The sequence below is a fragment of the Helobdella robusta genome (genome assembly GCF_000326865.2).
Source record: "Helobdella robusta unplaced genomic scaffold HELROscaffold_16, whole genome shotgun sequence".
NCBI lineage: Eukaryota > Metazoa > Annelida > Clitellata > Rhynchobdellida > Glossiphoniidae > Helobdella > Helobdella robusta.
This window is the reverse complement of record NW_008703893.1, coordinates 2,806,917-2,831,916: the sequence shown is the minus strand read 5'-3', so window position 1 is coordinate 2,831,916 and position 25,000 is coordinate 2,806,917. Positions and strand designations below refer to the sequence as shown.

At 32.5% G+C, this 25,000-nt stretch overlaps 2 protein-coding genes across 2 annotated transcripts in view; one reads left to right on the top strand and one right to left on the bottom strand.

Moving 5' to 3' along the window:
- Positions 1-7,220, bottom strand: part of HELRODRAFT_190894 (hypothetical protein) — a 7,717-nt gene extending 497 nt beyond the window's left edge. The window contains exons 1-18 of the mRNA XM_009015651.1: positions 6,988-7,220; positions 6,623-6,762; positions 6,049-6,456; positions 5,594-5,738; positions 5,350-5,403; positions 5,029-5,080; positions 4,602-4,686; positions 4,178-4,316; positions 3,748-3,797; positions 3,566-3,639; positions 3,103-3,439; positions 2,689-2,977; positions 2,316-2,383; positions 2,090-2,185; positions 1,913-2,021; positions 1,693-1,790; positions 1,448-1,579; positions 1-52 (exon numbers count right to left, since the gene is read on the bottom strand). The exon at positions 1-52 is cut by the window's left edge and continues 128 nt beyond it. Coding sequence (XP_009013899.1) covers positions 1-52; positions 1,448-1,579; positions 1,693-1,790; positions 1,913-2,021; positions 2,090-2,185; positions 2,316-2,383; positions 2,689-2,977; positions 3,103-3,439; positions 3,566-3,639; positions 3,748-3,797; positions 4,178-4,316; positions 4,602-4,686; positions 5,029-5,080; positions 5,350-5,403; positions 5,594-5,738; positions 6,049-6,456; positions 6,623-6,762; positions 6,988-7,075 — 2,416 coding nt within the window. The 5' untranslated portion in view covers positions 7,076-7,220. The remainder of the gene's footprint in view (positions 53-1,447; positions 1,580-1,692; positions 1,791-1,912; positions 2,022-2,089; positions 2,186-2,315; positions 2,384-2,688; positions 2,978-3,102; positions 3,440-3,565; positions 3,640-3,747; positions 3,798-4,177; positions 4,317-4,601; positions 4,687-5,028; positions 5,081-5,349; positions 5,404-5,593; positions 5,739-6,048; positions 6,457-6,622; positions 6,763-6,987) is intronic.
- A 5,322-nt stretch (positions 7,221-12,542) lies between these two features.
- HELRODRAFT_190893 (hypothetical protein) overlaps positions 12,543-25,000 on the top strand; it is a gene marked incomplete at its 5' end in the record, with an annotated part of 16,465 nt that continues 4,007 nt past the window's right edge. The window contains 10 exons of the mRNA XM_009015650.1: positions 12,543-12,547; positions 12,863-13,140; positions 14,491-14,562; positions 15,084-15,165; positions 16,375-16,426; positions 18,068-21,386; positions 21,802-22,606; positions 23,761-23,949; positions 24,524-24,615; positions 24,746-24,871. Coding sequence (XP_009013898.1) covers positions 12,543-12,547; positions 12,863-13,140; positions 14,491-14,562; positions 15,084-15,165; positions 16,375-16,426; positions 18,068-21,386; positions 21,802-22,606; positions 23,761-23,949; positions 24,524-24,615; positions 24,746-24,871 — 5,020 coding nt within the window. The remainder of the gene's footprint in view (positions 12,548-12,862; positions 13,141-14,490; positions 14,563-15,083; positions 15,166-16,374; positions 16,427-18,067; positions 21,387-21,801; positions 22,607-23,760; positions 23,950-24,523; positions 24,616-24,745; positions 24,872-25,000) is intronic.

The following is a 25,000-nucleotide window of genomic DNA, read 5'->3' as shown; positions in this document are numbered from 1 at the left end:
CATCATCATCATTACCATCATTACCATTATTATTACTATTATTATTATTATTATTATTATTATTATTATTATTATTATTATTATTATCATTATTCCACTCAGTTGTTGGAAAAGATCTCAAAGTTGGATGTGCGCCCACAACAGAAGCTACAGGTTTTGAGAAGGTTTGTTACCACTCAAATAAATTTTGAACTTCGCAGCTACAGTTTCTCGTTGACTTGGATAGCAGAGAATCTGGATAATCTAATTGTTGAAGCTATCCGAAACTGGTTGGATATGCCAATTAGTGGCTGTGTAGCAGAACTAAATTCGCTGCCAGCAAAGATGGGAGGCTATAATATTATGTCCCTAAAAGATACCGCAGAGAAAACGAGATTGAAGCTGCGAAACTATTTTAAAACCAACAAAAACAAAGAAATTCAATTTTGTACAAAGAATCAACAATCAATTACATCAAAGTTGACAATATCCTTTCAAAATCAAATGCCCTAAAATCATCGCTCAAATAGCTGGAAGATGAAAGAGTTGAATCAAGTCTCAACCGCGTTCTTTCGCTTGTGAGTCAGGGCACAATTATATCAAAAATAAAAACCGTCATCAAAACTAATATTTCTCGTTGGTCAAAAACTCTGGAGAATCTTGCTGGAGTCCTCTTCAAATTTGCCAGAAAATATTTGGTACAGCAACTGCCAACAAACGCCAATTTGTTTAAATGGGGCAAAACTCCTCTGTGCCCTCTCTGCGGTTGTAAACAAACAAATAAACATGTGATTTCTAACTGCGGTTCCACATCCGCACTTAAAAGATACACTGAAAGACACAATAAAATTTTGGCCGCGATCACCAACCGATTGAAACTGTGTGCGCCTGCCTATTGTCGGTTGTTTGCAGATTTGAAAATTGACGGTGTTCACCCTATATCAGATCTGTTCAACACTCTACGACCTGACATCGCCATCCTACTAGGCAACACAGTAGAGATCTTAGAATTGACGGTCTGTCATGAAACAAATTTTGAATCATCCAGGCAATACAAGATCAAAAAATATTCAGATAATTTGCACAGTAATCTAAATGACAACTATAAACACTGCACAATAATTATAAATACTTTTGAAATATCACCAATAGGTTTTTATAATAATTTTAATTTTTCACTTTTTAAAATTTTGTGGCCGGATTCTTTCAACGATGAATTGATAGAGACTGTTATAAAGCTATCGTATGGCATATATTGTGACAGAAACAATTCGTGATATATATTTGAATATACTTCACCGCTATGTACTTTTCTAAAAAATGAGCATTGTGGCAATCATTGACATTTTATTACATTTTATTACATTATTGTGACATTTCATTATTTTATTTTCATACTTATTTATTGTCTTTGCTTTGAAATAAAAGAGTTCTCATTATTATTATTATTATTATTATTATCATCATCATCATTATCGTCATCATCATCGTTGTTAGATTTTAACTTTTTGCTCTCCGGAGGCTTAATACTCTTCCTTTGTAGCTTCTCCATGCTAAGTACGGTATGCAGTCTTTCAAAGGTCAGCAAACGTAAGGCCGTCTGCAACAGTTAAGAAAATAAATAAATAATCCACAATACAGAACCAAGATGTGGATTACGGAGAACTGAATAGATCAAACAAAAATTAGGGAAAAAAAACGAAAAAAAAAGACCTGTGCATATTTAGTCAAATCCTCTCTTTGCTGCGTTTGCAGATCACCAAAAACATCACACAAACTATTCTCACACGGATCCTGCAATCCCACTCCGTCTGATGGAGTGAATGAACAAATGAAAGAATGAATGATTGGCTGATTGATTGATCGATCATTACCATTATCATTATCAAAAATCATCCTTATCACCATCGCCCAAATCATTATCATAACCGACCTAGTAAAATGCCAGAAGCCAGAACCTGCAGCAGACATCTGAAGATATCGCTTGGCGTGGCCTTCGTGCCCTCGATAAATGAACACCTTTCGACTAAAACTTCCAGGGCCTAGTCATGAATAAATTATAATAAATTATAATAATTTATGGTAAGACGTCATTAATAATTATATCAACCCAATCAGAAATGGGCTCGACGTCTCTGCATTCCATCTTTAACTTCTTAAAAATCTTCATAACTTTTAAACCTTCGAATAAATTCATAGCCCTGACCTGAAAAATTATTAATCTAATAATAATAATAATAATAATAATAATAATAAGTTATCATTATTATTATGATTCTAGAACATTAACTGATCTGTTTACGCCTATTTTAACGAATTTTATTGAACAAATTAACCTGAAACCAATTGGCCATCTTAAGGGCTTTCAACCATTGCAGGCATAACTCTTTGCTTATTAAAACGTCTTAAACAAGGCAATAATTACATAAATTATTATCAAATAATAATTATTAACCAATGAAAATACAAACATTAATCAATATTATAACAAATCAATGAATAAAAAAACATTTAAGAAAAAAAAGCAAGGCCTCATAGATACGCAAAAACTAAAGGCATATAAATATACAACATGTACAGTAACAATAAATATCCAAAAATAATTTTTAAAAAATAAAATTTTTATATAAATTTATTAATTATTTCATAATAATTCTCTCCATTCTAGCTGTATGTATATGAAATAACTAGATGATGAAGACAATCAACCTTTATTATCATCATTTTGGTCATCATCATCACATAGCATAGCAACATCACCATCTTTATTGTTAGTATCATCATTCTCCTTTGTATGTACAGCAGATTCGTCATCGTACACTGATGACGTTAGGTGGATTGAGATACAGATTTGATACATATCGCATGTTTGTACTAGTATTTCGTCGTCATCTTCTATCATGTGAATGTCGTGGTCGTATTCATATTGTGGTTGTTGTGGTTGCTGCTGCTGCTGCTGTTGAGATTCAGAGTTGTCTTTGACTTTTTGAATGACTTTCTGTAAAATAAATCCTTGATATATGTGTGTAACTTAACTGAGATGACATTGAGAATGGAAACCAACCAAGCCAAACCACAACAACAACAACAACAACAACAGCAACAACAACAGCAAAAGCACACCTTCAAAGCGTCAGGCAACAACCTATAGATATAATTCAACATTTCGACAGTGGGTTTGACAGATGTCAGAGCAACAATGTCAAATTTGTCGTCAGAGTCGAGAATGAGGCCGGTGCACAGACCTCCTACTCTCATTGCTCCTTGCAAAATTCTGAACTTTTCGGCATTAACACTGGCTGCTGGTGGTGTGGCATTTTCATTTGCCGTTGCTGCAGCAGCTGCTGCAGCTGTTGATGTCGATGTGGCTTGTTCGTCGTTGTAATTGTTGTTGTTAGTTTGAGGTTGTTGTTGTTGGGTCGTAAATGACGAGTCTAGTTTCTCTTGTCTCTGCTGCTCCCTGTTTTGTTGAATAAGAGAAAGAAAGGATGAAACAAATGGACGAATGAATGAATGAATAAATGAACGAATGAATGAATGAACTATTGAAGTAATGCAAAGGAAGAATAATCAAATTGGAACTAACTCGAGGACCATGATATCTGAGACAATCTGTAGTGCTAGCTCACAGTGATCAACAAAATTCAACACATACTGAAGCTGCCAAAAATTAAAATCAAAAATATTTTATTTTTAACTGCAATAACCACTATAATTATGAATAATTATTATAAATAACTATAATTAGCTACAATGATTATTCACAACCTTGGCAGGGAGTGGTTGACAGCTAATACATTTCTTGTGAATGTATGCATCTTTGATGTTGTAAGTTGAACCCTTGAACTGCTAAAAATTTATAAACACAAGTTGTATTTCGAGTTTGTATTTTTCTGTATATATATATGTGTGTGTGTGTTTGTGTGTGTGTGCCTATGTGTGAGTGTGTGGGTGTGTGCGAGCGTGAGTGTGTATATATTTGAAAGAATAAAATAACCACTAACATTAGACCCAGAATCCATAGAGTAAAAATCCCTCAAAGAGAAATAAATAAAATAGATTAACAATAATACCATAATATTGTACAATACTTCCCCATAGAAAAATTACAATTACAATATAAACATAGCATAATTAAAACCAAAAAATTATTATAACCAACCACCCTGGTCACCCCCTGAAACTTACTCAAATGGACCTGGCATGCCCGTCATCATCATATCCTTCTGCCTCCAAAAATCTTCCTTAATTTTTCTCTTCTGGGCTTTTGCCTCTTGCAATTTCAGTGTTTTGTTTATGTGCTTTGGTGGCAGAACTATGGAAGGGTCGACTTTTTTCTTCAAGGGTGGAACAGATTTATTGATTATATTTATTGTGTAAATAATGACAACAAATGCATGTGTGTATTTGTATAAGGCTTATATGATGATGTGGTTTGTTTGCTTATCTGTCTCTGTTTGCTAATGTAACACTCGTTCGCGTTTATTATAATCACTCCAATGAAAAGGCTACAATGTTATTGGTGCAATAATACAAAGATGATAAATAAATAAATAATTACAAATAATTACAAATAATTATAATATTTACAAATAATAATAATTACAAATTATTATAGTAACCCTGTAATTCACTTTGTGCTTCCTACCCTCCAGATGAAATTTTGTGTGATGAGCATCGGGTATAGTAACCGAACACAACTCACACCTAGGCAATTGAGGTATTTTTTTCATTAGTACATGTGCATATATTGTATTGTATTGTATTATATATTTGAGTTGTTTAAATACAAGGATCTATGGATCTATGTATGTATGTCTGTATGTATCAGTATTTGTATGTCAATCCTTGAGATGCATATATTTTTGTATTTGTATCTGTGTGTACTATTTGTATTGTGTGTACTACATTATATATGTACATTGTGTAGTATAATTTAATTCTGTGACATTTGCATGTGTGTGTGTGTGTGTGTGTGTGTGTGTGTGTGTGTGTGTGTGTGTGTGAGTGTGCGTGTTCATATTTAACATATACAGATATGGAACCAACCTATAATTTATTATTCCTTTCTCATTCAACAACTCCCTCAGATAATCAGCGCCTTTGAGTGGATGAAAGATGATGAAGGCATAGAAAAAGATGAGGAGGAGGAGGAGGAGGAGGAGGAAGAAGATGAAAATGATGGTGATGAAAATGGTGAAAATAATGATGAAGATGATGAAATAAAAATAGCAATATGAAATCACGATGATAGTGACGACAAAAAAGTGATGGTAATGTGATAAGATGATGATGCGGTAGAATGATGACGATGTGATGGTTGACGATGATGATGACGACCCTGGTGATGATAATTAAAATTACTCTTACCAAGAAGCTGGTCAAACAAAGTATCAATTGTCTTTGTATTAGCATCAGCATCATCTTTGAAGAAGAAAATTTTAAGTCATAAATTTAATATATTATATGTAATATAATATAATATGTATTATATTACATTACATTACGTAACGTAACGTCACATTACGTTGCAAACCTACACTACGTAAACCAAATGATATTAATAAATAACTACACATTGTCAGCAACAACAATAACAACAACAACAACAAACCAGTATTTGCCAAAACAACATTAGCTTCTGAATTGGCATTACTTTTATTGATGTTATTGTTGTTGCTGTTGTTACTAGCAATATTGGTGATGTTAATGTTGTTGTTGTTGTTTTTTTCTAAAGAATCATTCTGTTTCGAAAGTTTCTTAAAAGAGGAAAAATAAAAACCATTTCAATCTATTTTAACAAAGATAATTTTTCATAATATAATATTATTTAGCCGATAAATTGTTGCTTCGTTTCGAGAAATTTTTTTCTACATATGAATGAAATGGATAATAAATAATGATACATTTTTTGAAATAATAAAGTTTCATTATAGGCCTTTTTTACCTTTAATCGTTAAATTCTTTTATTTAAAAAGAAAAAAAAATGATATCAAAGATATGAAGAAATGTTAAAAATTGACAAAAGTAAATTGAAATTCTTTTTCATTGAAATTTTGTATTAGGTACCTTAAGGTGCTTAGCACCCGTCAGATGAAGTTTGAAAGGTTCTGAACTATTGCATAAAACATTGCAGAGCTTGCAGTAGAAAGGAATGTTCGGAGATGGAACTTGCATCTTCTGCTTCAAAAGAACTTGCGTCTTCTTCCCATCTTCGTCTGACAACTGTTCATCAGCTGCTGAACTATGTAGTTGTTGATGGGTTGTTTTGTTCTCTGACAATGCCTTTTCTTGTTTTTGTCTTAAAATACTTTGTTCTTTTTCCGATTGGATAAGTTGTTTCAGTTGCTCTTGCTTTTGCTGGAATGAATCGCTAACAACCACACTTGCTTTGTTGTTTTCTGACTGATGTGCAATCCTCTCCGCCATTTCAGCTTTCTTCTTGTGCTTCTGGCCATTTAAATGATCGCCATATTGCTAAACATGAATGAAAGTACAAATTAATTAGTAACTAACTCTTATCATTTATGATCTGAACATTAAACTTTATACTAAATCAGTGAAACAACTGTGTGTTTCAGTTAGATAATTTTTCATTGATACTTAATTTAAACTTTTTTTTAAAGGAGTAACAAAAGCTAACTTTCTGGCCATCACATGTTATCTGGCATATATTGCATGTAACTTTTATATTATCCTTAACTTTTGCTACCTTTTCAAAGGATTGTGCCTGACGTCTGTTCAAGCTAGCACTTGAATACACAAATGACTTTCCCCTCACAACTGCAAAAAAATGTATTAAATTTTATTCTATTTTAAGTTTTTTTAACTAACTAACTAATCTTTGAAAATTTAGCAGTAGTAAGTAAATCAAATAAATTTAAATCCCCAACTCCATAACAACAACTATTAATTGTACATTTGAATGAAAAACTGTTCACGTAAAAGTAAACATAAACGACATTTCCACCAGCAGCCATCGATTACATGGTGAGGGCTGTTGCTTACCATTACCGGGGACAACAGTATTTTCAGGGAATAGTCCAGCATTTTGGTAACAACTTCCATCAGATTCAAAAACGTTTAAGTTTTCCATTTAACTGGAAAAAACTGAATCAAAAGAGTGTTTGTAAAATTTAACTATAAACTCACTAAACTATTAAAAATTAAAGTGAACAAATTCTTTCAAGAAATAATTAACATTTAAATTTTCTTTATTTTCGTTAGAGAACAAAAACAAAGAACTGATAAAAACTGGAAAAATTGTGGTAGCAAATTATTAGAAAATCACAAGCAGTTCTTTGGCTTAAAATGAGCTAAAAAAAATTTATGAAACGCATGAATAGATATGACATGATCAAATTCGAACATATATTATGCGCTATATAAAAATAAACTGTCAGTAATTCATTTCATTGAAAAACTTGTAATAAATAACTAGCAATTTGAATTGTCTTTGATCATCTTTCAAACTGGAATAATGACGTTTTGAATGGGAAAAATTTAAATAAACCCCTCATTTTCAATTTTCTAAATTTTCTTACACAAAAACATGTATACACACATACATACACACACACGTACACAAATTCACATGTACATACATATATATACATATACACATCAAAATACAGACATTCATTCACACGTGCATAACACATACATGCATACACGAAAACCATCAGAAATAACTTTTAAAGTTATCTCTCTCTCTCACACACACACACACACACACACACACACACACACACACACACACACACACACACACACACACACATATATATATATATATATATATATATATATATATATATACTTATCTAGTTCTAGTTTTCTTCTTATTTTTATAAGAAGATTAAATTAGGAAACCTTGACCTGTGAGATGAATTTTAAAATTTTATTTCAGAGATGAGATTTTCTTTCTACTTCTTTATTATTCCCTTTTTTATAATTGTTTCTTTAAATTGTTTTCACGTTTTTTATAATCTCTTTCTTTCTCTTAATCTCTCTCTCTCTCTCTCCTCTCTATTTCTCTTCATTTTAATCTATCTCTTTTTTATTGATCGTTTTCTCGATAAATTCTTCAAACGTTCATTCAACCAATCTTCACTCATGCATTTCAATTCATCCACAACATTCATTCCTTCAGTTTTCATTCATTCATCCACTTTACTTTCAATCACTTATTCTTTATTCGTTCACTTTTCATTCAATCGTTCATCTTTCGTTTCATTCTTGCGTCTCCTTTTTTTCATTTTTTGAGTGCCACTTTCACTAGCGTTTGAAGGGTAGTAATTAATTTATGCCACGTAGTATTTAGTAGTAGTAGTAGTAGTAGTAGTAGTAGTAGTAGCAGCAGCAGCAGTAGTAGTAGTGCTTCGGCAGTAGTTATCATTGAATATATGCAAAATACATGCTCAAACAACTTTTCGTTTGATCTTTTTCATAACAGCATTCATTGGTTCGTTCATTCATTCATTCGTACATACATTCATTCATTCATATATTCATTCATTTACTCATTTATTTATTTATTCATTCATTCTTTCGTTCAATCATTCATTTAATCGTTAAATAATTTTAAAACATTTGGAAGGTAGTTAGTTATCAAGGCAATAGTAGCATTCTTTAGCGGTGTAGTAGCGGTAGTAGATGCAGTAGTAACATTGGCAGCAGTAGTAGTAGCAGAAGCAGTAGTATCAGCAGTAGTAGTAGTTACAGTTACAAAATGTAGAATTACTAATAGTTGCTCGCCTGTTTCAACGAATGACATTAAGTCAAGTTGGTCAAGTTGGTTAGTCTCGCAACAAAACACACAATCACACACACACACATAAAAAAAACATGCACACACAAACATACACACACCTACACACACACACACACACACACACACACACACACACACACACACACACACACACACACACACACACACACACACATACATCCAAACAAAATAGAAACACACATGTACTTTTAATTGTAACCCAATTTAATAGCACGGCAATCATTAACTAATTATTAATTAGTTATGTGGCAGAGTAGGTAGGTGCGTTACATATACTTGCACACACACACACACACACAAACACACGAACACACACACGGACACACGTACATACAAACAAACAAATAAACAAACACACATACCACATGTATGCATACATATTAATCGTTTAATGATTTGAATTGAGAATTCCTAACATCGAACTAATTTCAAGGCTCCATTCATTCCAGATTTGGCACGCCTTGATTGGCATTTTTAATGAAGGTACTCATTCCGTCGTTCATTCATTCATTCATTTATTCATCCATTTACACTCATTCGTTTAATCATTCATATATTTTTCTTATTTTTTATTATTTTTATTATTTATTTTATTCTAGCATATTTTATTTTTCATGTTTTATCATTTTTCTTCCTTACTTTTTGTATTTATTTTCTCACTTATTTGTTTAATTTTGTTCTACTGCCTTGCATGTTGTTACAGTTTCTGGGCCTGTAAGATCCTGATTTTTAAAGATTAATAAAAAAAAATATTAATTAATTCATTTAGTCATTATTTGTAACTTAATAAACGTATATACAAACACATACAAACGCACGCACGCCACACACACACGTACACACACACGTACACACAAACAAACACACACACACACACACACATATATATATATATATATATATATATATTACATTATAAAATAAGCAGTAGCGTGTGTACGGTGTGCATTTGAAGATGAAAAATTATGTGTCATCCGATGTTTGTATGCAATATATCATGTGTATGTATATATATATATATATATATATATATATATATATATATATGTATATATATAGACAATTATATGATTTTTATATATATAAGGATTTAGTAATGTAACTATGCACTTTGATATAACGTATATATATATATATATATATATATCTATACATGTATATATATATACATACATACATATATATTTATATACATTTATAGGATATATATATATATATATATGATATATAAAAGGTGTATAGGCACATATGTGGATAAATTATAAACATTTAAGACACATGTGAGCTGTACAAATGCTGTATACGGTTGGGGTTATTTACTTTTGGTGAGTTTGCTATTATTATTATTATTATTATTATTATTATTATTATTGTTATATATGTTTAAAATGTATATGGATAATAATAATTGTATTATTATGGCATATGTTGTTTCTGTTGTTATTGTCGGTTGTTGGTCGTTCTTATATGTTACCTTTTTTAAAAAGTTTTAATTTATTTTTGTTTTTTTAAACGTTATATAATAGAAAATAAAGAATATGAAATCGCAATGACGTCAACAACAAGAACAACAACATCGATAATTACATCATCATCATCAACAACAACAACAAAATCATCAACAAAATCAACAACATCAACAACAAAATCAACAACAACATCAACACACCGATGACGATGATGAAATGGATGGTGATGCTTAGGAGGAAGTTTTTTGATATGTCGTCCAAAAAAATAAAATTATCGTAAAGGCCTAAAAGTATGTCGGTTTGCATTTTACTAAAAATTTACTGTTACTACAATCATAACTTTCATCCTCATCACCTTCATCATCATCCTCATCACCATCATCATTACCATCATCATCACCATCATCATCACCATCATCATCATCCTTGTAATCACATCTCGTCATCATCGTAATCATAATCGTCTGCTTCATCACCATCCACAAGGTGTATTCATTAATAATATTTGAAAAATCTTCAAGTTTTAAAAAGTTGCTAACGTTCTGAAATATTGTTAGTAATAATTTACTATTAGTAGTAGTAGTTGTGAAGCAGTAGTAGTAGTAGCAGTAGTAGTAGTAGTAGTAGCAGCAGCAGTAGTAGTATTATTGATATAAGTTTTGTTAAAAGTATTTTTTTAAATTGAGCTATGACATTCCTTTATTCTATTTTGTCATCGCCATCATTATTAAATTATTATCATAATTATTATCATAATTATTATCATAATTATTATCATAATTATCTATCATCATTGGTCATCATCATCATCATGACATATTACGATCATCATCATCATCATCGCCATGACGTCATTGTATTATCGTACATAATCGTCATCATCGTCATCTCCATAGTCATTATCATCATCATCGTCATCCTCATCATCATCATAATTACCATAACCATCATCGTTATTATCGTCATCATCGTCATCATCATCATCGCCACTAGCTCATTAACATAATTGCTTCAGTGTTTGGTTATAATTATGTTTATTTTAATATTTAGTTTAGTTGGGTCTCTTTTGTAGCAATTATAAAATTATATGCGCATAAATTATGTGTGTGCGTGCGCGCGCGAGTGTGTGTGAGTGTGTATGTGTTGTATATGTATGTTTGTATATATATATGTATATATATATACTTAGAACAGTAGGATGTTGCATGTTCATTATTAATGTAGATGTTAAGCTCATGGTGGTGTTATTATCTTTGTTATCATCTTTTATTACTTCTATTACTATGGCTACTATTACTACTACTACTACTACCTACTACTTCTACTACTGCTACCTGCTACTACTACTACTCTGCTGCTACTACTTCTACTACTACTACTACTACAACTACTACTGCTACCACTACTACTACTACTACTGCGGCTACTACTACTACTCTGCTACTACTACTACTACTATTACTTCTACTTCTACTACTGCTACCTCTGCTACTACTATTTCTTTAAAGATTATAATAAGAAGACCTTGTACAAAAAATACACCCAGTAAATAAATCATGCGACTTTGTATACAAACAAACACACACACACGCACACAAAATCATTTATACACATACATATATACATTTTGACACATACACACGGTTATTCATTCGCACGTACAAACACACGCGCGCACACACAAGCAGTTATCATAAATTCATTGGCACACATATCTCAACTTTGATGGTAAATCTATGATCGAATAATTTTAGAGTTTATAAATAAGTAAGCGAAAACACCCACACACTCACACACACACACACACAAACCTACGCACACAATCACACATACAATCACTCACATAAGCACAACACACGCACACACACACATATATATATAAGGATGAAAATAGTTGATTTGTCATCAGAAAACTAAATTAAATTTTTTTAAATTTATATGGCACATTCTGTAAACAAACATTTTAAATAAAACCTTCAATTGGCCAACCATCAGCCAACCAACCCTGACACAGTTCAAAGTTCAGATTAAAATATTGATAAGATGGTAATGGTGATGGTATTTGCATGTGGAATGAGTGAAAGCATGGATGGAGAATGAGTGAATGAATAAATGAATGAATGAGTTAAAGATCGTCTGACCGGTTGACTGTAAATTGATATATTGATGGAAGGATGAATTGATAAATGGATAAATGAATGAATGAAATTATAAATAAATGAACGATGGAGTGATTGATTGGATGGATGGATGGATATATGGATGGATGGATATACGAGTGGATGGATGGATGGTACAGAATGAAGTGTCGATTGATTGAGAGTTTTGCTGATTGAATGATCGATACCCCGTGAGAAATTAACGCTGTAAACATACATAAACAATATGAATGAATGAATGAATGAATGAATGAATGAATGAATGAATGAATGAATAAAGAATAAATAATAGTAATAATATTAAAAATTGTAAACAATGAAATGAATGAGTGATAGGATGAGAAATTGGGTGAATGATATTTGAGCTTCCTATGTGCTAAAACAATGTAATGTACGTGTTTATTTCATTTTTTCTCCCAAAATTTTTTAGCGTTTAGCGAGCAAAATAAAACAAATTGAAGATGGATTCTTATAAGAAACAACAACAACTTCAACATCAACATCAACAACTTCAACATCAACAACAACATCAACAACAACAATTGCAACGACCGCCTGAGCAACAACTACAACAATATCATCTATGTTTACTACCTCAAAAACATCAACATCAACAGCATCAGCAACAACAAAATCAACAGCATCAACATCAACAACAACAACAACATCAGCATCAACAACAACAATTACAAAACAAGCACAGACAAAATTCGTTGCTACTGTTTGAGAGTCTGCTGCAGTATGTGCCTCAAATCGCTGGTGAGTGAATGAATGAATTGATGAATGAATGAATGAATGAATGAATGAATGAACAAAAGAAAGAATGAATGAAAGAAAGAATAAATGAAGAGAATTCCATGAGATAAATATTCCTAATTACTAAACTAATCTGCACTTATTAAATGCAAGTTTAAAAGTTTCCTCTTTATCGAAATATTAAAAAAAACTCTAAACGCTTTTTTTATTATGCTAATACTGTATTAATAATATTAATAATTATTATTATTATTAAATATAATTAAATGTAATTATTATTATTATTATTTTCATTAATGTCTGTTAATGTCTCTGAATTGGGCATTGTTGTATGCAAGAAAATTCCATACCAAGAATGGGTAACAATAGTAAAATTATTATTAATAATAACAGCAATAATAAAAACAACAACAATAATAATAATGATAATAATAATGATGATGATAATAATAATAATAACCATAAACTTAATAATAAAACTATTTCTCTTTAATTGTAAGTAACATCCAGCCTATGGTAGAGGCGGGAATATTATTACGAATATATTATAGTAGCAATAATTATAATAAATAATAATAATAATAATAAAATAATAATATTAAATAATAATAATAATAATAAAATTATTTCTTCTTAATTGCGAAATTATTGTTATCGTAGTCCCTTAGTGGTAACCCACAGAGATTAACCCGAACTCATTTGAAGTGAATGTGAATAGACACACACGCACGCACACACACACGCACACACACATGAAAACATACAATCGAACTGACATACCTCCGAACGAATGTTTTTTTTTTTATTGCATACATACTTGAAATTTTAATACGAATGACGTAAGACAAATTTATGTCATCATCGTCGTCGTCGTCGTCGTCATCATCATTATCTTCATTATCATTATCAACAACAACATCATCGTCATCATCAACAACAACAACAACAGTGACATCAACATTGAAATCTCAAGCTGAATAGTAAACAACATATATACATATTTTCACACGATGTTAATAACGTCAGTAGAAAAATGAATAACATTGTTTGTTATAATTTATTCATATTACTTTATAGTTTATTCATAATTTATTCATATGACCTCATAATTTATTTGTATGACAACGTAATTTTTTTACGTAACCTCATAGTTTATTCACATGGCCTTATAATTTATTCACACGACCATGACACCCTGACACTTGAGCCTATAATTTATTTGTGTGACCCAACAACACACTCATATGATCTAATAACTTATTCACATGACCTCAGATGACCTCATAATTTATTTATTTGAACTTGACCTTGATAATATTATTGCAATTTACAGAGCTTCAGGCATCCGAAGCCTGTGATTGGCTGGTTGAAACGGGCTTTCCCCAATACGCCCACATGTACAGAGGTACGTTGTTTCTTTGGTGACTTCTAACTCATGAATATTAATAAACCTGGGTGCATAAATTATGTTAGTTAGGATGAATAATAGTTATAGTAGTAGTAGTAATAGTAGTAGCAGTAGCAGCAGTAGCAGCAGCGTAGAATGATGTTGATGATGATGATTTTGACGTGTACTAGAGAACGATGATGACGATCCTAATAAATTCTTTGGTGACGAGTTCATTCGGGTGCAATATTATTAATGACTTAAACAACAGCGTCAAGTAACAACAACAACAATAATAATAATAATGATATTCATAATAGTAACAACATTAGCAAGGATAAAAATCACAACAACGATAATAATGACGTGAAAGAACTTAACAATGGCTTGCGCATGCATGTGCTATTGAAAGAAAAAGACGTCAATTATATTATTATTATATATTATATTATTATTATTATATAAATTATTATTATTGTTGTTATTATTAGAGGTATCATCATCATCATCATTATAAACATCATCATCATGACCGACAGATCGCCAATTTCCATTGGACTTGCTAAGTGTACAGCGAGACCATGCATTCCTTGATGACATTTCGTTACAGGCTTTGTATAAGTATGTCTCTGTAATCTGTATGTATGTTTGTATGTATTTTTATGTTTGTTTGTATGTATGCATTTTATGTATGTATGATTGTATGTTTGCTTGCTTCTATATGAATCACTGTTTCTCTCTCTTTCAGAATATTTTATACTGTCTCTTTTTTTTCTGGTTTCTTTTGTCTATCTCATCCTCTCTTTCTCTCTTTTTGTTTCTCTCTCTTTCTCTCTTTTTGTTTCTCTCTCTCTCTTCTTTCTCTCTTTTTGTTTCTCTCTCTCTCTCTCTCTCTCTCTCTCTCTCTCTCTCATTCTTCCTCTCATTCTTTTTTTGTGTGTTTGTTTCTCTATAACCATGTAAGTAAGATAAAGCAGGCAGGTGTAAATAGTGGTATGTCAACATGGCTTTAAGACCATCATCCAGGCTTGCCATACATGTATACAATATGAGTTTGTATATATGTATATATATATATATGTGTGTGTGTGTATGTGTGTATGTATGTGTGTGTGTATGTATGTGTGTATGTATGTGTGTATGTATGTGCGTGTGTGTGCGATTGAAAAATTTTTGTTTGATCGCGCGCAATTTTGTATGTGGTTGCACTTGAATTATGTTGTTAGAAATGTTTTTTTGTAACTTTGCTACATGTATGTATAACAATATATATATATATATATATGATATATATATATATATGATATATATATATATATATATTTCATTAAACGAATATATATATATATATACAATTATTTATATATATATATATATATACAATTATTTATAAAGACCACTGCGTTTTTGGCATTATTCAACTTGTAGTTGAGTTTCTCAATTTTTCTAAGGAGACTTTTATCATCTTGATGAAATTTATTATCATTTATTAAAAATGTCAAATATTAAAAGTTTTTTTTTAACCTTAATAAAATTCATCAGGATGAAAAAGTCTCCTTAGAAAAATTGCGTGTGTGGTTGTGTGTGAGTGTGGTTGTGTGTGTCTGTAGGTATACTTAAATCAATAATGTGTATAATTTATGTACTTGTTTGTCAGTAACATTTATTCATTTGGCTATTTATTACATTAGCTCATTCATCTTATTCAAGAAGTTGTTTAGTCATTCATTCATCCATTTATTCTTTCATTCTTTACTTGCTTTTTTATTCGTTCATCAATTCATACATTCATTCATTCACTCATTCATTCATTCATTAATGCATTTTCAGACGCATTGAGATCTTGAACAGATGTGCAACGTTCTACCATCCGGACGAGCATGTAGATCATCATCATCATCATCATCATCATCATCATGATCGTCATCACCAACGTCATCATCATCCTCTTCATCATCATCGTCGCCGACATTCTCTTCAGCAAAATTATAATACGGTTATATTTTATTCTTACCATAATAACAAAAAAATACCTAAAAAATGGTTTAATTCGCTAATAAATAAATATAAAATAGACATTTTATGAGCATATTTGTTTTTCTTTCTCTCTCTTTTAACCGCTCTCTCCCTTTCTGTGTTTGTGTGTGTGTGTGTGTAGGTAGGTGTGTTTGTATGACGAGTTTATATATTCATGAAGCATGTGTTTTTACCATTTTGCTTTTGGATATAATCTAGTTTTGTTTATCTTATCTTATTTTCACATATTTACCCATTCTTTCCTTCGTTCATTTATTCATTCATTCGTTCATTCGTTCATTCATTCATTCATTCATTCATTCATTCGCTTCGTCAATAATTTTACGTTTACTACATTCATTTTTCATTCGTTCGTTCATTCGTTCATTCATTCATTCATTTATACGTAGATGCATACATGGTCAAAATTAGCTTAGTTATGCGGTGCCATATAAAAATATTCATTACAACAAATGCACGACAGTCAAAATCACAGACACGCGCACAAACCTTAAATGCATGCACGTATATATATATGAATGCACACAGACAAACACACACACACATACACACACACACACACATATATATATATATATATATATATATATATATTTATATAAGCCTGGTATAATTTAATATACACACTGTTTCCAATTATGATTGCTTTGTTAGTAGCATGGCATATTAGCTTAGCAGTATCACTACTATTACTATTAATTATGTAGCTATCATAAAATTGTAGTAATAATAACGATAATAGTATCAGTAGTAGTAGTAGTGGTGGTGGTGGTCATAGTAGTGGTAGTAGCAGCAGTAGCAGCAGCAGTAGTTTTAGTATTGATGTATTCTTCCTTTTTTATGTTCTTTTTTAACGTTAGCTTCTGCGAGCCGCTTGAATTACAAATTAACAAATTAATTGATTTGACATCGGTTGTGTTGGTTTGTGTGTGTCTCTGTGTGTGTGTGTGTCTGTGTGTGAAAGTGTGTATGTGTGTTTGTATGCGTGTTACATGTTAACATTTAATGAACGCAATGTGTGATATGTACGAACGTACATGAATGAGTTGGTGCATGTGTGTTATTGTGTTTATATGCGTGCGTATGTGCGTGTGTGTTTGTCTGGTGTCTGTGTTAAAAATTTTTTTCTTAAGATTGTGTAAATGTGTCTTTTGTAGTTTCTTATTCATTCATCTTGCTGTCTCGTTCTTTCTTTCGTTCATTGAATTCGAAATCTTTGACTTATGAAATGTTTATTTTCATATAATTTTTTGTCTTTTTATTACATTTTTATTCATTCAGTCCTTTTAAACTTTTTTCTTCTAAACAGTTACTTCATTCATTCATTCATCCATTCATTCATCCATTCGTTCATTCAATTGTTCATTCGTTCATTCATTCATTCATTCATTCATTCATTCATTCATTCATTCAATCGTTCGTTCATTCATTCATTTGTCGGATCGTTCTTTCATTGAAATTCACATGATATCGTTGAAATATTTAGGATTCCAATAGTTTATCTGATTACGACAACGTATGTGATGATGATGGTGGTGGTGGGGAAGACAAAGAGGAAGAAGATGACGATGATGGTGGTGACGTTAAAATAAATATTGACGGTTGCAAACAGCTTGCGGTTGGGGTGAATGCAAATCATGAACGCAATGAGGGTGACGACGACGATGATGATGATGATGAGAAAAATAAAAATAGAGATAGCGCGAACTCCATCGATCTAAACATCGTTGAAAATGTAAACGCAAACGTCAACAACTACAACAACAACTACAACTACTACAACCGAAATAACAACGATAATAATCACAACAACAACAACAACAACTCCAACGTCATAAGCAGCAGCAACAACAACATAAAAAACAACTTCAGCAATTACATCAAAAACAACCTCAGCAGCAACAACAACAACAACAAAAACACTAAATACGATGACGACAACAACAAATCATTCGCTCTCAGCCGGAAATGGATTTATGATGCGAAGAAACAGAGGTGGTCGAGAACTTACAGCGATCACGTAACGGAGCACATCCACAACGACCCGAATATGTCCGTCAACCCACTTGAAACTTCCAAACAAACCGTTGATTGTTGTATCAGTCGTACCGACCCGAATATCGTACCGACTGCCGACTTATTTTACTCGAAAGATCAATCGAAATGCATTTCAGTTGAAGATAAACCAAATTTGATCATCAAGAATTCTCATTCAATTGACAGTATCGACAATACCGAACTCGACGATACGATATCGCAAGGCTCCGACCGAACTCCGATGCACGATTCCATGATGACCGTTACTACAAATACCGACGATTTTCTAAGCTGCGAAAATCTGTCCAAGTTTTCTTCATCAGCTGACGACTACATAAACGATGAGGAATGCGAATTTCGCAAAACTTTATTATTCTTAGAACATTTCCACCAGAACCATCCAGTTCTGAATGTTGAGCATGAAAACAATGGTGACATCATCCTCAATTTTATTACACCTACCACAACAAATACTACAATTACTACAGATAGTAATGTAAATATTACCACTGCTACAACTGTCATGACTACTACGGCTTCTAGCCACAGGATAACTAACGACAACGACAACGACGACGGCGGCTTAAGCAGCTTCGTACGTTCAAAAAATTACTTAGATGTTTTCGATTCACTGTACAGTTTGTCAGACAGTCTCACAAACACGCCTGACTGCAGCGCAAGTGCCATCATCAACCTCAACAAATCTCTACCGTCCCCAATCGAGTTGGAACTCAATCATTCAGCCCTGCATTGTAGAAGGAGAAAACATGATCGTAATAACAGTACCAATACTACTGCTGCTACTAGTTCTACTACAAATACTGCTAATGCTACTACTAACACTTTTGTTAGTACTTTAACTATTGATGACTTGGGTAATAAAAAAGGTAGTAGCAGTATAAGATACAGGAAGTATAGTGGCGATGATCATACTTTCAATACTTACACTGCTCCAACTGGTAAATTTACTATTACTACTGCTATTGTTGGCGATACTTTTAATTGTATTTCTGATACTGCTAGAGTTACAAGCTCTATTACTAGGTCGACTCTAACTCCGCCAAGTAAAAAATTTTTAGTAAAGAGTGAATCGTTGAAGAATGATGCGAGTGAAAAATTAACCTCAGACAGCTGTCTGATTATCGAAAATTACAGGATCGTTAATAGACAAACAATTTTGTGTAATAATAAAACTAATAATAATAATAACAATAATAATAAAGTTCGGAATAATACTGATGAATTCGAAAATGAACTTTTTGAGAAAAGTGCCAATGTCGGGACGAAACTCTCATCGCGGGCATCATCTTCACCATCACAGTCGTCCACTCCATCATCTACTTTGCTTCTCTCCATTAACGAAAATGCTGTTGACGATGTTGACAATGCTGGCAGTGTTGAGGTTGGAGATGGGGCTGATAAATTGAGTGCTACTGCTGCTGCTACTACTACTACTGCTGCTGCTGCTGAAGAAGATAAAGATGATGGTAATGGTGATGACGAATTTTTTTTCAATAGATGCATTCCGTTATTTCATTCGCAACGTAGGCAGTTTGCGCAACAAGCGCCGGGCAAACAACAACAAAGATTTCAACAACAACAATTTGAGCAACAACTATTTCACCAGGAATCGTCGCCGCAACAAAAACAACAATCAAACGAGCAACAAAAGACACCTAAAATGTTTCGGAAGCTGTTTAAAATGGACCAAGATCAACAACAACAACACAAACATCAGCAACAACATCAACAACAACAACTTCAACAGCAGCAGCAACAGCAGCAGCAGCAACTTCAATCGCCATCGACACCAACTACGCCACAAACCACACCAAAATTCAAAAGTCCTTTCATCCGAATGCTCAACAACGCTTCAACATCCGTCCGTCGTTCACTTAGACTCAAAAACGTCAGAAAATCCGATGACGTCATGTTAATTTCCAATAATAGAATCAACTCTCCAGACCGGAAGTCAGATGACGTAAGAATAATTACTAAAAATAGAATCAGCTCCCCGAATAGCGATCAAATATCGCCAGAGTTAAGGGCTAAGGTTGATCTTTTAAAATGTGTTGACATTGTTCCAAGCATGCAAGATCGAAGAAATAATCCGAATGATGATGTTGTTGATGATAATGTTGGGAGACATTTTGTGAGTGAAGGAGATGGTAGAAAAGATGCTACTACTACGGCTGCTGCTGCTGCAACTACTGCAGCTGTTACTACTACTGCTGCTATCATTACTACTACTGGCCACAATAAGGATAATAATGGTGATGATATTAATGACGATGACGTCATTTGTGAAAAAAGATCATTTAAAAAATTTCAATTCATCAGCAACATTCTTACCAAAAAAAGCGTTAAGTTGAGGAAGACCACTATTAAAAAACTTAACAACATGTACATCGAGAAATCAGATTTGTCAGCATCATTACCAACACCACCAGTTCAACAACCATCACCATCGTCACAGCCACAGCCATTATCATCCTTATCGTCATCATCTTTGTTGTTCAAATCGGCTAATGGTAATGAGGATCCCTTTGACGAAATACTTGATGATTTATACAAGAATATATACTTGTTAGATGAAACATTGAATAGCAGTACTACAACTTCTGTCGCTACTACAAGTACCACAAGTTCTAGAAGAAAGAATCTTAGTAATGATGACGGTGATGATGATCATCATCACCGTTGTCTCGGAGGATATGATGACGACGACGATGATGATTATGATTCTCGGAGTGTTATCAGTTTGAGCGGTAAGTTCTTCTTATTATTCTTACTAATCTTATTATTATTGTTATTTATTATTGTTGTTATTATTGTTATTATATAGACATATAAACATATATAATTATAAATATATATATATATATATATATATATATATATATATATATATATACATATCATGCCAATGAAATTTCTGTAATGCATAACAGCTTATTTTTATACTGGTAGGTTGCATATTAACGTAATTATATCGTTTATATGCTCTAGAATTGTCATCATCACCATCATCACATCGTCATCATCACCATCATCATAACATCGTCACAATCATCGTCACCACCATCATCATCATCATTGTCGCCTTAATCATCATTGTAATCACCATCTTGATCACCGTCATAACCACCATCATCCCATCATAACCATTTCTTAATCACTTAGGTAATCTGACAACACCATCATCTAGTAGCGAATCGCACAACGACTTTATACTCAATGTCAACTACAACGAAAACAACAACAACATCAACAACAACAACATCAACAACAACATCAACAACAACAACATCAACAGTAACTCATTATCAACTTTTACTACCACCACAATTACCAACAACATCAGTTCTCTTAACACTAAATCCGCCGATGGTAATGCTTTTAATAGTACTATGAAAAACATTACTGCTACTACTACTGCGGTTGCTGCTACTACAACTACTTCTACGACTACTGCTGCTACTACTACCACTACTACTACTACTACTACTACTAATAATAATAATAATAATAATAATAATGATAATAGTAATAATAATACAGCTGCGATTCGCCGTATGGCATATAAGAAAGCTCCAATTGCGTCATTGGATAACACTGAGAATATTTATGACGACAACGGAAATGACGTCATCGTCAACAACAGCAACAACAACAATATTAACCAAAACAACAACAGCAACAACAACAACAACAATATAAACGTCAACGTTAATGTTAATGATAATAATGACATCATCATCTTCAATAAGAATGCTAAAGCAGACGTTGAAATATCGGCTGTCTCTATAAACAACAAAATCAACAACAACAATAATAATAACAAAAATAACAATACTAATAATAATAAGAAAGACGATGATGATGACGATGACGGCTGGGTTTTTCCGGATAATAATAGCTCTCTGGATGACTCTAAAGAAAGAAGAGATTCTGGCGTTGGTTCCTCCCTAACTAGGAGGCCATCTAAGTTAGTGGATGGATAGAAGAATGGATGGATGGATGAATGAATGAATGAATGAATGAATGAATGAATGAATGAATGAATGAATGAAGGAATGAAGGAATGAAGGAATGAAGGAATGAATGAATGAGAGTGCTTGAATGAATGAATAATTGATTGATTGATTGATAGGTAAAGATATAATTATTAAATTATTGGCGACTGATAAGCACATAATGATGATGCTGATAATGTTGATAGCAGTTATGATAACAATACTTAATAATAATAATGATAATAAGAATAATAAATAAAATAATAATAATGATGATGATGAGGAGGAAGAGGAAGAGGACGACAATGATGATGATGACGAAGATGTTGTTGATGAAAAAACTGACAAAACAAAGATGAATCATACGTTACATATCCGAATAAATATTATATGTTTAATGTATGTATGTATACATGTGTGTATGCCTGTATGTATGCATGTGTGTATGTATATGTATGTTAGTATGTATGTATATATGTATGTATGTATGTATGTATGCATGTGTGTATGTATATGTTTGTTAGTATGTATGTATGCATAAATTTATTTAGGTGTGTATGTAAAACAATGAGGAAGATTGTCTCTCTTTAATTGGCAACATAATTAACACTATGCAGAAGAATGTTATATAAATATGTATGTATGTGTGTGTGTGTTGTGTGAGTGTGTGTGCATTTGTGGCGTGTGTATGTGTGCGTGCGTGCGTGTGGAGAGTGCGTGCGTGCGTGTGGAGAGTGTGTGTGTGCGTGTATGTGTGCGTGTGCGTGTGTGTGTGTGTGTGTATGTGTGTGTGTGTGTGTGTGTGTGTATGTGTGTGTGTGTGTGTGTCTAACATCAAACATGCCTGTCATGGATTATATTTATAATTTTTTTAAATAAATGGTGAACATTTTTGCTAAGACGTGGAATATTTCTGTTTCGGTGGCCACACTAGAAGATGAATTCTTATATAAATTCTATCACCATCGCGAAAATCCTCTTCTTCACGATTATCTTCATGTCATTTATCTCATCAATCTCATCCTTACATTCTAATCACATTCACATTATCACGTCAATCTCATCATCACATCACTTTCATCATTGCAACAACATAATCTCATCACTCTCATCATTACATCAACAGTCGACGTACGGTAAGATGGCAAAGTTTCGCCACTGGACCCCCCAATCTGCCAAACAAGTACAGAATGCCTAACAACAGTCTGAGCCATCTGGACGTTAGGCAGGTCGCCATCTTGGAAAAGTACTGCCTGCTTAGGATCGTATCAATACTGGAAAACTATAGAGCCATAGACCGGAAAATGTGGAAGAGGTTGGGGTTATGATGATGACGGGGTGATGATAATGATGATGATGGCGGGGTGATGATGATGACGACCACGGAGTGATGATGATGATGACGATAGGTTGATGATGAGTGATAGTTATGACAGAATTGAAAGTATGATAAAGGATAGATAGGGTGTTTAGCGAGAAAGAGCTTATGATGATAATATGATTATGTTGAAAAGGAAAATTATGCATTATAAACTGTAACTAATAATAATAATAATAGCAATAATAATACAGGATGTTAATTATGAATTTTATAGAACTATCAGTTTACCCATTTAATTCGCTATTATGTATCATTATAACTCGATCAATCAACTAAATCAATCAATCAACTAATCAATCAATCATTCGTTTAAACAACTAAACAATTATTTAAACAAACAATTAACCAACCGACCGATCAAAAACAGCCTCGCAAACCGCAGACCGAAACCGATAAATCTTAACGACCAGCAATCATCCGCAACATTTGGCACATCACTCGAAGTTTTGCATCTCTTGCACGGCCAGGCCCTGCCTAAATGTATCCTCCTGGCCATGAAAAAAATTAGGCGGTCGATAAATGAGTGCGAGGGAATTTTCCGGAAATCCGGTGTAAAGTCCCGGGTACAGCAGTTAAAGAGGGACGTCCTTGTTAATCCTGGTTAGAATTTTATGTCGCTACTATACTGCTAATGCTGCTACTACCATTACTACTACTTCTGTTACTACTACTACTACTACTACTACTACTACTACTACTACTGCTACTGATGCTGCTGCTGCTACTACAGATTCGGTAGATTACGATGCAGTATCGGTGCATGACTTGGCGGATCTGCTGAAACTTTTCCTGAAAGAACTTCCCGAATGCCTCCTTACGAAGAAAATGTCAAAAATTCTTATCACCGTCTTCAAAAGTATGCTGTGGTGTTATTATTTTAAATTATCATTCATATAATTAATTATATTATATTATTATTTTTTTAGTAATATTTAATATTTTATTATTAAATATCGATATTATTATATTAACGAAGCTTTAAACA